Source organism: Tribolium madens, unplaced genomic scaffold, assembly GCF_015345945.1.
Source record: "Tribolium madens isolate multiple individuals breed KSU strain unplaced genomic scaffold, Tmad_KSU_1.1 Scaffold_19;HRSCAF=116;Tcas5.2_LG9, whole genome shotgun sequence".
NCBI lineage: Eukaryota > Metazoa > Arthropoda > Insecta > Coleoptera > Tenebrionidae > Tribolium > Tribolium madens.
In genome coordinates, this window is record NW_025400983.1 from 15,958,663 (window position 1) to 15,974,948 (window position 16,286).

Sequence of the window (16,286 nt, forward strand, 5' to 3'; positions counted from 1 at the left end):
AAAATAAAAATGTGGTGGAAAAAAAGTTATTTCACATCAAAACATTATGCCAACGGACCCCAGAACACATCAGATCTTTCAGATGACGCACAAGTTTGTCTCCATACAGAGATTGAAGAGGAGCAAATGAAATAAATAATACCTTGTAAATAAAAATATTGTAAAATGAAGACTACTATCTCTATTTGATTAGAAAAAAACTTCGACATAAAAAACTCTTCATCAGCAAAGAAAATAATATATTATGTTATTAGGACTAAAAGTGATAGTTTATGTGGCGAAGATGAACGTTGAAACATTCCAAATTTCTTTTTGAAAAGTGTAAAAGTGTTCTCAAATACGGCATTTTCATCTAAATAATTTAACCAGCTATACAGGCTGCGCCAGAACTCGCGCCCCAAAGAAAATTTTCGAGTAAGGTAAGATACCAAGAACATGGAAAAAATGTGTAAAAAATCCTATCTGTCAAAAAATTTTGCCATTTATCTTTTGACATTTGGCATTTTTTTATATCTATTTAATGATACTGATGATCTTGTATATATTTTTTTACAATTATTTAGTAAAGGGACAAAAATTTTGCCAATAAAAGCCACAAATAACATTGAATAGAGTTACAATTTAGGATATAGCCTATAGCAAAAAAACTTGAAAAATTATTTTTCCAACAGAAATAAATAGAGTCAAAGTGCAAACTTTAAACCCTCATAACTTCGATATTTTTATAGATAAAATTTTTTCAACATTTTTTTCATGTTCCTGGTATATGGCATTTTTCTCATGGGCACGAGTTCTGGCGCACCCAGTTTCTATTTGCCAGGTTTGGCGGATCATGCCCACATACCTAGATATTTAAAGTCTGTTTTTTTTTAAATGGAAATGCCAAACAGTCTTAACGTTGGCATGACTAGTAAATTCATCCATGGTAATTTTAATAAAGGAAGTTGGCAGTTCCGGTTTTAATTTAATTTAAAAACAATGTCATTAAACGTCAACACAAAAAATCGTCTAAGAAAATTTAGAGACGAAACACCAAAAAAGAAACGAATTCGGTACCGCTAACAGTTTTTCGAAATTTGGAAACGAATAGTTCGCAAGCAGGAAGTTAGAAAAAGGACCCGTTAAAATGTAGACGCAATTTGTAATGCAGGTTTGCTAAATATTCTTAATTTTTAGCAAAAAATTGACAAGAATACCAAATAAACATGAATGAGAAAGAACTTCGGAAAGAACGCAATTAAATTAGTGTCTTGTGCATCGTTTTTGAGGAACGAGTTGAAAAAGTAACAATTTTGAAACAAAAGCTGAAGAAGAATTTATAAAATGCATCAACTTTGAGCTCATTTCAATAAACACAAAATTTATTACCAATCATCATAATACCCACTTGTATCTTTTGCTAAATAACTTTTTTCCGTATAAACATCCTTTTTCTTCAAAGTTTTTGTAGCAAGAATCTCATTTTTGTTCACAACATTGTACTTACTTGCAGTGTGTTTCTATCAAAATTATAAGCACTGAATTCTGTCTTTAGACCTTAGGTAATGATGTCTGTCCTCAGGTATTCAATTATAGCGCTTTCAAAGAGCAAACAGGCACACAAGATTCATAAAAGTCAATATTTTGACAACATCTCAATTTGAACACATAACCATAATTTTTTAACAAAATTTCTAATTTCCATTTAAAAAAAAACAAACTTTAGGTATGTGATCATACCCCAATCACTTGTATTATGTTATTAGAAGTAAAAGTGACAGTTTATGTGGCGAAGCCACAGTTTCACTTTTTCCTCCGAATAACATGTACTATTTTATCCCTAAACGAATTCAGATTGAGAGTAAAGAGCAATAACACTACAATTAACAAGTAAATAAATAAATAAAATAATTAGAACGCTTTGCAAGTCACGAAATCATATCAACGCTTATAAACAAACATCACGCATCAGTATCGGAATTTGTGTTGAGATTTTCGAAAGTGTTTATTAATTTAACTAGTGCAGTTAGTAGTGCAAAATGTCGAATGCTGATGATCTACAATGAAATTGCTGAAGCAGCGAAAGAGGCAAGAAAGAGACAACATTCGTAAATCTCATGGTAAAAATAAAAACGTTTAGGCGCAAAAATATATATACTTTTTTTTTTTTTTGTTCACGGAGAAGATTAAATAATGGTATTCACGAAAAGAGGAAAGATAGAATGGAAAAGGAAGAGAGATAAAGATGGTATGCGATATACTTGGAAAAAAAAGAATAAGAAGAAAATTCAATAGCAAATGTGGGGACTGGAAAGAGGATGTTTGATAAAGATGTAGATAGAAGAGAACTGTCAATAACCCGAAAAAAATAAAAACAACAGAAGATATTAAAATATAGCACTGAAAATGGATGATGACGGAAGTAAAAAAAGAAACATAATTGTAGCCGTAGCGTATAAGAGTCGTAGGATACAAAACAATAAGGTTTGAACCAAAATGAACAAAAGAACAAAATACTATAGAAATGTTTAAAGGAAATTACAAATGCAAAAGTATGTTTGTTATGGCTCTCCTTTCGTAGAACAATATTATTGTAGAATCGATGGAGCCATCTGAAGTTAGATGAATTAATTTTGTGTGGTTCACAATAGAAATGGAAAAAAATTGAACAATATTTACATTTCCATATTCAAACAACAATTTGTTTTAACTAAATTGTGGGAGAATTCATTGCACCCAAAAGTTTGTCCAACACTAAAACTTCGGACAACCACAAACGCTAATTTCATCCCTTAGAACTTAGAAGCCTCCCTCCATCGATTTATTACTTCTCTTTTAGGTGCTCCTTCAAGTTTGTAGTTGTCTGACAAATAAACTGTAACAGAGTTGGAGGGTAATGAAAGTTATAAGGCATAGTCGTAGTAAGCGTGTGTGATTCTGATAAGGAGCTCTATATTTCCATATCATGAAGTGCGTAAGTCAAGCTGATTTAATGCTCCACATTACCACATGACTGAAGCTAGCAAACACCAAGGCCAAAATATTAAAATGAAAAACTAATCCTTTTAATAAAACTGTTAATTTTGGATGAAAAAACAAAATTGTAAATTTCAATATTATGAGTACATATTGCAAAATTTTGCAACGATAATAGACACATTTAATAAAATAAAATAATTTATTAAAATAGTTAAAGTTCAAACATAAATAGTAACTAGTCTAATAATAAATATTAATTAAATAACATTTTGAATTTGTAAAAAATACAAAGACAGATAATTATTTAAAAAAACTAGAAAAGCCAAGAACATAAAATCAATAAAAATATTATCTACTTTTAATAATAACTATATTATTTTCTTTCAGAATGCATTTGAAGGAAACTAGTACTAGTGGTAGTTTAATTTTTTAATGTAACCCACTCTAGAAATTTCCTCTTGTTTGCCATAGTCCATGGTTTGTTGTAATTTATTCTTAAAGCTTTTTCCCATCATTTATCACTGACCTTTTCACTCCCTGACCTAATAATATTTACCTATACAGTTGTAATGTTCGCAGTTCACTTCTTTCCTTTCAGGCTTCACTTTTCGATTAAATAAAGTCCCTTTAGTAGATTTATCTCTTTCTCATGACCGAATTTCCATTTCTCTAAATTATTCGCCATACTTCTCCAAGCAAAATGAGCTTTCGGAATAATTTATAGCCGGTTTTAGTGGTTCGCTTTTCTTTCTTTCGCTATAATTACATTGTTTACGTTTCGAGTAGGCAACGAAACATCTACATTTAAAAAGGCACTTGCTAAATTACCTGCGGAAGGTATTGAATTACATTAACCTGTTTATGTTTAAAAATCAGTCATAAAGGTATTAACTCAAGGATGTTCGAATGCTGTTTTCAAACCATCATTTCAAAATTCTACGATCAGTTTACTGGTAAAAACATTTATAATATAATATCCAGTAAGTAATAATAAATAATAAAATAATATCCAGTATCCTGACGTGAAATACACATTTACGTAAACATTAAAATATAAGTACATATTAGTACAATAAACAAAAATTTTAGATTTTGTTTATTGATTGCGATAGTATTTTCTTTCTTATTACTTTTTAACTAACGTGTTTAGAAACAACTTTATCCGTCGATAACCTCAAGCATAAAAGTTCTTAATATTAATGTTTCCTTTAAACCATTTTAAATTTATTTACTGTTTAAATTTCAAAGAATTTACTCTTAGGTAATAAATTAGACTTGGGATAAATTCGATTCAATTTGTGATCAAAGTGGCCTACGACTGTGAAATTAAGTTGGCAATATTGAATAATGTAATAAAACAGAAGATTTATCAATTTTCAGAACTTTTATCCATGTTTTTTAATGTTGTCATTAATTTCAAAGTGACTCAGAAATTTGGTCTTACGCACAAATTGCAAGTTTAATTTAAAAAAATGCAATTATTAAAGCTAAAGTATACAGAGTGTGTCAGAACTCGCGCCCCAGGGAAAAATTTCAAGTACAGATTTGTCAACAAGAAATTACCACCTAGGATTTGAACTTTTAGGAAAATTACGTTCTTTATGTTGTTGGTAACTAGAATTTTCAGAAGTAATTTTGAATGCCTAGGGTTGGTTACCTTTGTTGTTGACGATTGTCGTTTTCTGTCAACTTGCTGTCAACTATCAATTGAATTTTACATGCAAGCTGACAGGTGACCTAACCTAAATTTTGACACTAGTTAGGATATCTTTTATTTGTCACCAGAAACCAACCTAACCAAATTTATGGCAACCTATTCACGAATATCCCGAAATCCTAGGGAGTACTTTCTTGTTGATACGACAGTAAGATAAGACACCAAAAACATGGAAAAACGTTTAAAAAATTCTATCTGTCAAAAAATTTAACATTAATTTTTTGACATTTGACATTTTTCTATGTGTATTTAATGACACTGATGATCTTGTATGTTTTTTAAATTATTTAGTTAAGGTATAAAAATGTATCCAATAAAAGTCACAAATAACATTAAACAGAGTTACAATTTAGGATACAGCTATCTTATTTCCTCTTCTTATAGCCTGTATCAAAAAAAAAATATAGAATATGTTTTTTCAACAGAAATAAATACAGTCAAAGTGCAAGATTTAAACTTTCGTAACTTCGAAATTTTTACAAATAGAATTTTTTAACATCATTTCCATGTTCCTCGTAATTTAGATGGCATTTTCTCTGGGGCGCAAGTTCTGGCGCACCTGTATTTAAACCGCTTTTTTGATAAGTTTATTTAGAGTTCATGCATGTACAAATTTAATTTAATAGCTATTACGACAACTAGAGTTAATTTAAACTATAAAACTTGTGTTGTCTTGTTGTCCAACACTAATATTGGATTAGAAAATTTACTGAATTCAGAAATTATTATAAAGAAATATTTCAAAATTGACAAAATGCCAAGGTAACTCTATTTTATCTACTTATAAAATATGTTGTTATTGACGACGTATTTTATAAAAGAGCATATACAGGCTGTTCCGGCTAAATCTCACATTAGAAGTATTGGGAGTTCTAACAGTGATATTTATATAAAATTTTGATTATAGCCAATCGTTTAGATCCTGCTCAATGAAAATATTTTCTAGATCGCAACACTTCCGGTTACACCGGAAATGGGTTTCAACTTTGCTATTTTAAATAGAAAGTTATGTGTTTATTGCGTTTTTTGAATTACTCAAGCAATAAAACGTACATTTTTTTTATAATTTTATTATTCAATATAATCCACCCCTACATCAATACACTTGCGCCATTTCTCCTTCAGTAAAAGTTTACTTTTATAAAAAATGTTTTCTCTGGACTCCCAAAAAATTCGTCGGCTACTTTTAGGCCATCATCAGAGTCAAAACGGCATCCTCGAAAATTTTTCTTTAGTAATCGGAAAAATAGAAGTTAGTCGGAACCAAATTCGGACTATAGAGAGGATGGTCTGTCTTAACGAAGCTGCAAAAATGACTTAATTTTGGCAGCCTTATGCACGATCTCAAATTATTCTTGAACTTTTCAATTGTTTTTTTCATGGCTAGGTAGATTACTTTTCTAATGCCCCTCGTATTAGTGTTCGAAAAAAGTCAAAAAGTTCTAGTTAGAAAACCTATCACATTATATTGTTCTTTGAGTTTATATTCCTGTAACGTTTATTACTTTTTTATACTTAGTAGCGTACCTATGAGATCTTTTTAGTTCAATTCTGAATCTAACACCTGCTCCAAACTAATACGGAAATCCCGTGGTAGAATTTCAACATTCTCTCACACCCATAAATCTAACTACTGCTATAAATTTATGTACAAAGTTTATATTGTATCAAATATTTTAGCCAGTCTTTCGAACAAGTATAAATTTTAACAATTAGCACAACTTACTATAGTAAAATGACACAATAAACAACAGAATAATGTTTTAAATTTTTTGAATCTTATTTCATATCTTAAAAAAATGTTAAACAGATTTTAATACCGTATGATTTTTTAAATTTCTGCTCTAGTTAACAGAACCCAACTTTTTCTTTGCCCATTTTGTTGTTTACAGGTGTGGTGTGGTCATTTTTCGTTTTTTTTGACAAAAATCTGTCTTTTTCAAAACTACATTCTCGTTTGTAAGTAAATCGAATTCAAACATGACGTTTGATATTCAGACAACCCAAACGACAACGTCCGACTTACGCAACACGTTTCATTGTTGACGTAAGTGTCATAGATAACTAGAGCAAAAATTAAAAAAAATCACACGGTATTAGAGTGTTGTTAGTGTGGTGTTGAAAATACAATCGTGTTTACTAAATATCACCATCTAAACATACTCGTAAATCGCATTATTGCAGAAGTGTACTCAAAAAAACAACGTTGCAATAAATTTAGTTTAAAATACAAATCTTTATAATGCATATTTACTAATGTTCCCTAGAACACTAGATTTTTGAAAATTGCCAAGGCATACTTGATTTTTCAAAACTAAAATTATGTTACAAATTAGTCTTTAACTAAGCAGGGCTGAGTCGTTTCATCTATGGGGGAAGGGACACTGATATAGTGATATACTTTCTGAGATATAGAGAGTTTATATTTAAATTTAGTGCCGGAGCATTGAATTATAAAATATCCAGTAAAAAAATAGTTATTTATTATACGAGACGATAAAGAGATTGTTTATCTACGAGGTTAAGTTCACGAGTGACGAAGTCACGAGTGGACTTATTTCACGAGTAGATAAACTATCTTTATCGTCGTGATAATACAACATTTTTTTCTATAGCAGGACTAAAAAGTATAAAACAAAAAATGATATTTAAAAAAAAAAATACAATTTTTGGCATTTGACAATACGAAACGTCAGATTATTTTTAACAAATTTAAAGCAAGATTAAGCCTTGTTGAGTCTAATTCGAAGAATAATATGTTGTATTCAACTCGTTTGAGTGTAAACCGGACGCTTTATTCCACCTCGTGGATGATAAAATTTGTAAATTAAATTTCAATGAATAAAATAACTTAAAACATTTTATCTACCCTTGCTGTTAAAGTGTTACTTTATCTACCCTTGCGGTTAAAGTGCTACTTTATCTACTCAAAAGAGTTGATAAAGGAATAGTTTAACATCTGCTATAGAAAAAAAAATTTTCATTTCTAAAATATGTATTATGAATATTTACCAACTAAAATCTATAACTAGTCCAGTCATCGAACAAGTTTTAGAATGTATGGTTGGGTCATGTCAGGTCAGGTGAAAGAGTAAAGTGTTTGATACAAAACAAAATAAAAAGACCGTCTTACAGGAAATATATGTAATAAGGTTTAATTTTATAAATAACCATTTTTCGTAACACACACCGTTATTATGATTTAAGCGAGAAACCATGAAACGGCACCTTTTCAGTGCCCCTAGCGCTCTCACCCAGAAGACTCGGGAACTCCTAACTTCAGCAGCTCTCATTTCGCAAAGTCTCTTTCAATAAAGTTAGGAAGTGTATTGATAACTTAAAGAACTCGAACTGTAGAGACATTTATGAATTGGATGTTGAAATAATTAAATCAATTGACAAAATTAATTAATTACTGTATTGATGACTCAATTTTTCCAACTCTAAATTATTGGAAGGCCATTAATTACTAAATCAAACTGTTTGTTAGGTACTTAGATAGAAATGAAATTCTGTCTCTAAAATTCGAATTTCGTAAACTATCCTATATTGCTTTGACTGTTCTAAAATTTATAGACAATGTTGTAAAATGTTTTGAAGAAAGTAGAAGTATCACCCAGCATTATTTATTTGACTTAGGCAAAGCTTACGGTATTGTATCTCACCATCTATTAATTGAAAAATTATATTACTGCAATTTTAGCTCTTCCAGCATTAATCTAATTCAGTCACACCTGAATAATTGCTAACAAAGAGTTATTAATTACGGAAAATTATCTAATGAAACTAAAGTTTTACACCCTGCAAGTGTCTATTTTAGAACCAGTACTTTTTATATGTATATCAATAATTTGCCAAACTACACCAACAGTTCTTAAATTTCTTTGTACAGCTGCTGAAAGATTTTCTTTGACGATATTTTAAAAATCATTTCATATTGGAAAAAAGCTTTTAAAAAGCATTTAAAAAGTGTTTTCATTTTATGTATCACTGGTGTGTTAGTGCTATTTGACATTTTACAGTTAAGTGGCATAGAGGTTAACGGGTTAGTTGAGGTGGTTTTAAAATTGCGTAAAAAATGTCCCTCTTAAAAACAAATTTAGGGTAGTTTGTTTTTATTAGAACACCCTGTATCTCATGAAGGGATGGTCTGATTCAATTTTGGTAAATAGGTTTAAAAAGCTTGTTTAAATAGCTCCCATTTGATGTGCCACAAGTGGGATAGTGACATTAAAATTTTTAAAGTTGGGGAATGTGGAGGTTAGCGGGATTACCCTCAAAAAAGAACGGTCCTACTCGTATTATTGTATGGTAAAATCGTTTTCCTAAGACCTATTAAAAACTTTATGACACATTATAAGGGTTAACCAAACAATGGCTTGAAGTTGTAACCCTCCATAAATGGCACGTTCCTTTGCTGTGTGGTGTGTGTGTGGGTGTTGCTGCACCCACTAGAATAAAACAGGGCCGTATTTAAAACCAAAGTAGTGGTAGAGTTTTACCAAGCTATTATTAAAAAAAAAAATCAGCTTTATTTAATATATAATATATAATATATAATAGCTTGTTAATAACCACCTGGCTTTTTCAAATTTCTCAAAATACTTGACTTTAATAACAACTACATCAAAAACTATTAAAATATTTCAAATATTTTAGACAAAAAGAAAGTAAGTAATCCGGCTCTGTTAAAAACTGACCTGTTTCCTTGGTTTCTGAGTCCGAGTGGGTTTCACTAATTTATGATTTGTTTACCTTCTGGTTTACTGTTAACAATACCGCATTTAACTTAAAAATAATAAAATTTTTAGTAGGTCTTAGGAAAACGATTTTATTATACTTCGGCGACTAATTCCAGCCCATTTTGCCGTTTTAGCTTACGACTTGTCATCTTATTTGACGTTTCTTGTGAAGTTAGACATACGTTCTACAATCCAAAGATGACTCGATTACAATTATCTTGGTCGCTCGATATTAATAATAAAGTCTGTTTTTTTTTAAATGGAAATGCCAAACAGTCTTAACGTTGGCACCACTAGTAAATTTATTCCTGGTAATTTTAATAAAAGAAGTTGGCAGTTCTGGTTTTTTGAATTAATTTGAAGACAATGTCATTAAACGTCAACACAGAAAATCGTCTAAGAAAATTTAGAGACGAAACACCAAAAAAGGAACAAATTGAGAACCGCCAACAGTTTTTCGAAATTTGGAAACGAGTAGTTCGCAAGCAGAAAGTTAGAACAAGGACCCGTTAAAATGTAGACGCAATTTGTAATGCAGGTTTGCTAAATATTCTTAATTTGTAGCAAGAAATCGACAAGAATACAAAATAAACATGAATGAGAATGAACCTCGGAAAGAATGCAATTAAATTAGTGTATTGTGCATCGTTTTTGAGGAACGAGTTGAAAAAGTAACAATTTTGAAACTAAAGTGAAGAAGCATTTAAAAAATGCATCAACTTTGAACTCATTTCAATAAATTACACAAAATTTATTGCCAATTATCATAATACCTACTTGTATCTTTTGCTAAATAATCCTTTTTCTTCAAAGTTTTTGTAGCAAGATCCTCATTTTTGTCCACAAAATTGTACTTACTTGCAGTGTGTTTCTATCAAAGTTATTAGCACTGAATTCTGTCTTTAGACCTTAGGTAATGATGTCTGTCCTCAGGTGTTCAATTATAGTGCTTTCAAAGAGCAAACAGGCACAGAAGATTCATAAAAGTCACAATTTTGACAACATCTGAATTTGAAAGCATAATCGATAAATTAAATCAAAATTGGTTAAATTTTGTCAATGGAATCGGTTGCTTAACCGTTTTATAAATTATAGCAGATAATGTTTTTAGGTTTTCCTTATAATTAAATAACCTTGGCGTAATTAGGCTCAACAATAAGAAAATGTCTTCAAATAATAAACAACCTTTATTATTATTTTTTGGTTATAGCTAAAGAAATAGATTACACAAATGTAAAAGTTGTCCCGGCGCATTCGCCATTTTCGTCTTCCCATTATGAAATACTGGAAGTTATTTAAAACCTTCAAAAACAACATTTCTTCTTTAAACATAGATAAAGTTCTGCCAATATTCTTGAGGGATATTTGCATTTTATCGACAAACAGAAATGTGACTTAAAAACTAAAATAAACATTCCGGGAATATTCGTATTACAAAAGTTCACCTTTTGCGTTTTTTTCTTTGAAGCATTATTCACTGTCATCAATTTTCTTGTATTTGTACGATAATAAAAGCAACGTTTTCCATTTTTATGCTAATCACTTTAAGTAATGAATAACATTCATTGCAAGTAATTCAACTGAAAAATCATGCATGAACATGTAATGCTAATGACGAAGATAAACATGATTTATCACTCCACGCAAAAATGAATATTATACTCTGCCTCTAAAATAAAAGTGTTTGATGTTTAAGAAAATTAAAACTGTTAGTTGAAACTTCTAAATAACAAATTACTAATCCGTTGATACTTTATACAGGATGTTCCGGTTTTATTGTTACAAATTTAAAAAGTTGATAGAATATTCAATTTTAAGACAAAATGAACATGGATCAAAAAATGTTTTGTAAGCGAGCTACACCCCTTGAAAGTGATGCTTTTTTTAATGGAATTTTCACAGTATTTCAGAATAGATAAAATCACAAAAGTTGGTACAGCTGAAAACCTTTAAACACCTAAACGAATTCAAAGATAGTTGTCGAAATTTTTAATCACGGGATCTTAAACGGCAAAACGAGTTTAATTTTTAATTTTTATCCTCATTATGGTCTGTAACACATATTGTAAACTGATTTTATTTAAAAACGCGGTAAGTTGTATCGAAAAACCGCAAGAGACTTTTTTCTGAAAAACTATGGAATTTAAAATTTTGTGGCTGAAAAAAAAAAAACAGCCAAAATAGTTAGGGTATTTTTACCCTATATCCCATCAGTTTAGAACGCCCCTAAGTAAAAATTTTGACATTTTACCTTTAAATTCGTTTGGGTGTATAAAAGTTATCATTTGTACCAAATTTTGTAATTTTATCTACAACAGTTTCTGAAATATAGGAAAAAATCCATTAAAAAATGCACCCCTTTCAGGAGATGTAGCTCCCTTATACATATAATATTTTGCGATACATATTCATAGGAAACTTTTATCTTAAAATTGAATATTCTATCACCTGTTTAAATTTGTAACAATAAAAATGAAACACCCTGTATAATATCCCCAAAATTTTGTTTATTTGGTGTTAAATATTGATTCAAACCTTGTACGAGTATATACCTAAATAAAAAAATATAGCAAAGGCAAATAGAATAACTAGAACCTAAGATATGTCTTAAACAGAGTCATGAGTAGTAAGACTGGCTCAAACATATCAAAGAAAATATCGTGCGTTTGATTAAATTTCTGATCAAAGTGGATTTGAAATTAAATTGCCAACTTTGAAAAATGCAAACAAACTTGCAACGTATTCCACGTTCGATTTTACCTCTAGAAAACCAAATTAAGGAATTTGTTATCGGTGTATAAATGATTTTTCCGATTTTTTCGATTGTAAAACAAAACGACGAACGTTTCATGCATATTTTGCAAAAAATCATTTGGTTCCAATTAAAAGTATCTTTAAAGAATTTAAAGTCGGTGAAAAGCAAACAGAAATAGCAAATTTCCCCCTTTTTTTGTCTTATTTTCGTAAATATTCTCAAAATAAATAAAGTTCACAATTACATTGAATACCTGGTGTTGCATTTTTAACATTTTAGATAAAAAAATCAGTTATCCGTGATACAGTTACAACAAACATAAACTTTACCTGGGGTATTTTAAAGAGTCTTAGGAGATTTGCTACTTGTATAGATGTCACACTGGAAGCCGCGCCAACGACCCCTGATATCACTTTTCGAACTTGGGTTTTGTTGCAGTGATACTCCGCCCCATCGATGTTACTAATCGAACCTGAAATCCAACACACAAACAGTTCAGCAACAAAGTCCTTGAGTTTAAAGTACATATACATAGGTGTCCCATAAATGTTCGACTAATTTACATAAGATTTAATGTAGATTAAAAAAGTTACACGTTTTCAAAATAAAATAAAATATTGTTATCTTTTCTTGAATAAAGTAAAATTTGGTGTTTAATTCGTTGAAACCCTATTCTACAATTTAAATTTCTTTACTTTCAGAATTTTTTTTTATTTCTATATAAAACCTGGTTTTTGAGAAAATATTGGTTCCACAAATATAGTTTTTGTGAAAAAGAAGAGTTTCAACTTTATATAAAAAAATATAGAAAGTGTATATACTCGTTTTCATGTTAATGTGCATCGAAGTAGTCTTTGAAAGGGATCACTTTAAGGTGGCAACCATGGAAAAATTCAAACAATCCTAACCACAATCTTCCCAAAAAATAATGTTTTCAAATAAATGTGTACCCCATGTAGCAAAAAATAATTCAAATTAACAACGTAGGGTACTTGATGCACATTAATATAAAAAAGAGTATAGGAAAGTCACAAATATTTCAGTTCCATGAAATTTTACATCAGCTACAACAGCGGTTCTCAAACTGTGGGGTGCGCTTCCTTAGGGAGGGGGGAGAGAATTTTGTAATGAAAAAATGACCTTTCGAGCATTTTTGTCAAAATTAAATATTTTCAATTCAAATAAATACGATTATTCCATAATTTTGCCGCTCACTGTATACAGGCTGTTCCGTTTTTATTGTTACAAATTTAAAATTTTTAGAATAAAAATTCCTCTTACTATTTTGGTTGAAGTTTCTTGCCACTTACAGCAACGAAATTCTAAATTTCATAGTTTTTTACAAAAAAGAGGTCTCTTGCCTTTTTTCGATACAATTTATCCTTTTTGAATAAAATCATTTTAAAATTTATGTTACAAACTCTGCACAGCATAAAAATTTAAAATCAAATCCATTTTACTCTAAACTCCTTCAGTTTAGGACACCCCTGAATAAAAATTTCAACATTTGATCTCTGAATTCGTTCAGGTGTTTAAAGATTATCAGCTGTACCAACTTTTGGAATTTTATCTATTCTAAAATAGTGGGAAAATCCCATTAAAAACGCACCCTTTTCAAAGGGTGTAGCTCTTTTACATAACATTTTTCGATACATGTTCATAGGAAACTTTTGTCTTAAAATTAAATCTTCTATCACCTGTTCAAATTTGTAACAATACAAGCGGAACAACCTGTATATTTGCGTTATTTTCTTAAATTTAAAGATTATGGGAGCTAAGCACTAAAAATAAATTATCATAGAATAGCAATATTAGCATGTTAACTTTGAATCTAGTATCTTATGCGCGGGAAGGGGGCGCAAGGTATAAATATGGGGCGCAAAAAACAAAAATTTGAGAACCGCTGACCTTCAAATTTAAAACGTTTTAAGAACAGCCTGTATTTGCGTTTAAATTAAATTTTTGATCAAAGTGACCAGTAACTTTCAAATTAAATCTCAAATCTTGTATCTCTACATTACTCAACATTGCCAACTTAATTTCAAAGTGACAGACCACTTGATCAGAAATTTAGTTGAATGGTGTTTTTGAGTGCTTAAGAGATATTGAGTTTATGGAATATAATTTTGTTTAATTCCATAAACTGGGAGCTTTTAATGCAAGTTTGTGAAACTCATCAATAAGATATCTTCATGAAGGTTTATGACCACTTTGGACATAGTTCTGTAGTTTTAGTGATTAACGGGTTAGTCAGCAGTCTTGAGAGAATTCGGATGAAAGACAATGAGAGCCTGAGACAGCTTGAGCCGTGGTCAAGAACTTTCCATGTGTAATATAAAGTTTTATAAAGTATGAGTATATAAAGTAAAATAAAAGGGATTGAAAATCATGAAATCAAGAGAGATCTGTTAGTGTTTGAAAACCGTCAATAAACTAATAGATGCCAGAAATTGTATTTTTGCTTTGCAATTTAAACCTCAAAATCGAGCTTTAAACCGCAAGAAGGAGGCTCGCGGTTCAGGAAATTGCGCATCTCTGATGAGTCGCTGCATCTGAAATGTGTGTTAATATTTCTATCTAAAATCGTTTTCTATTGATTTATGTTTTAAATACAACTATTATTTATTAATCATCTTTAAGTTACTAATTTAGTAATGAAGTGAAGTATGGTTTCTATATGCTAGAAGTGTTATATGACCAAAAATTTAGTTCTAAAAAAACAAAAGTTAAAGTCTGCTTTACTTTTATAAGAATTTACTATAAGCCAAATTTTATGGAAAAAAGTAAGAAATAAATACATATCGCCTATCAATTGATCAATTAAAGGTTAACGAGGAAAGTTTTGGCTTTGCCGTGGTATACATATGTATTCAGATATTAAAGCCGGATGTTGTAACGGAAGAGAGGTTCATCCGCAATCCTTGCTACTTCAGACACCATGCCGGTGATATGTAGCCGGAATAATATATTAGACTTGGAGCGGAACGAAAAAAGAACACCTCGGCCCGTCGCGTCTAGAATAATTTAACGTGTCTGAATTTTCTCTGATGTTAACTTTTAAAAATGCATACAATTTTAAAACTAGCAATCGGCAATATATCTAAAACTGAAAAAGTTATTGAGAGTCACTCAAAACCGTTTCGGTGGTTTTTAGGGGAAATCAAAATGGCATGGTAAGTGGCGCACCTCCCACCCTTGAAGCCACAGCCACCTCAAGATGAAAATTTTAATAGGCACGACCCTACTTGTGATACATCGTTGGAAAGCTCATAACAAGCGCTTTTTAAAAATGTCAACAACAGCCTATTTGGTAAAGCCGTTTTCCAATTATCCAAAAACAAACACTTTAAATTTTTATTATATTCAAGGGTGGGTCGTCAATCCGAAGGTTGTTATTTTGAAACGTAAATATTACTTCTAATTTACGATACCTTGAAATTTTATTGTATTACGAGTATACGTATTTGAAAAAACAATTTGTTCCAAGACTGGCAGTGTTTAGTAAAGATCATGTTTTTTTGGAGGATATCGTTACAGGGTTTGCCAAATAAGTACTACGTTTCCATGAGGAATTGAATTCGAATTGAAAAAGCAAAACGAAACCAAAATGACTTCACACAACCACAGCTTTTCAACGTCAACTTTTTGACACAAGCCCGACAAAGTACGGCTGGATTCAGTACGATACTGTTTCCATGCATAAAATCGTACTTTCAATCCCGATACAATTCCAGAATTTGCCTTGTCGACCTTAAGATTAAAATCGATTTCAATACCGATTTTAAAGTGTTTCTATGGCCAATACCGTTTTCAATTCGAATTCAATTCCTCATGGAAACGTAGTAATAGTATTCAAATATATTAGATTTTTTAAATTCTTGTGTTTTTATGTTTGAGTTCATGTGTTCAGAAACAATTTAAATTAGGTATCAAAAGTATACTTGTATTATTTTTCAGGTTGTTATTTTATCAAATAATAAAAAAATAGGTGTTTTTTTTTTTTAATTTGGCGTCAAAACTATGCATGAAAGTTTGATTGTGAACGAACCATCGTGTAGAAASTTATTAATCTGACATTCGACACTTCGCCGGGCGTAGTAAAAATTGTGGTCCG

General features: G+C 30.4%; 1 protein-coding gene across 4 annotated transcripts in view; it reads right to left on the reverse strand.

Annotated features, from left to right (window-relative positions):
• The window catches only part of LOC123012181 (metabotropic glutamate receptor 2), a 390,426-nt gene that overhangs the window by 54,397 nt on the left and 319,743 nt on the right, over positions 1-16,286 (reverse strand). For all 4 annotated transcript variants that reach the window (XM_044410042.1, XM_044410034.1, XM_044410050.1 and 1 more), the window contains one exon: positions 12,502-12,644. In XM_044410042.1, the coding sequence (XP_044265977.1) occupies positions 12,502-12,644 (143 nt within the window). The remainder of the gene's footprint in view (positions 1-12,501; positions 12,645-16,286) is intronic.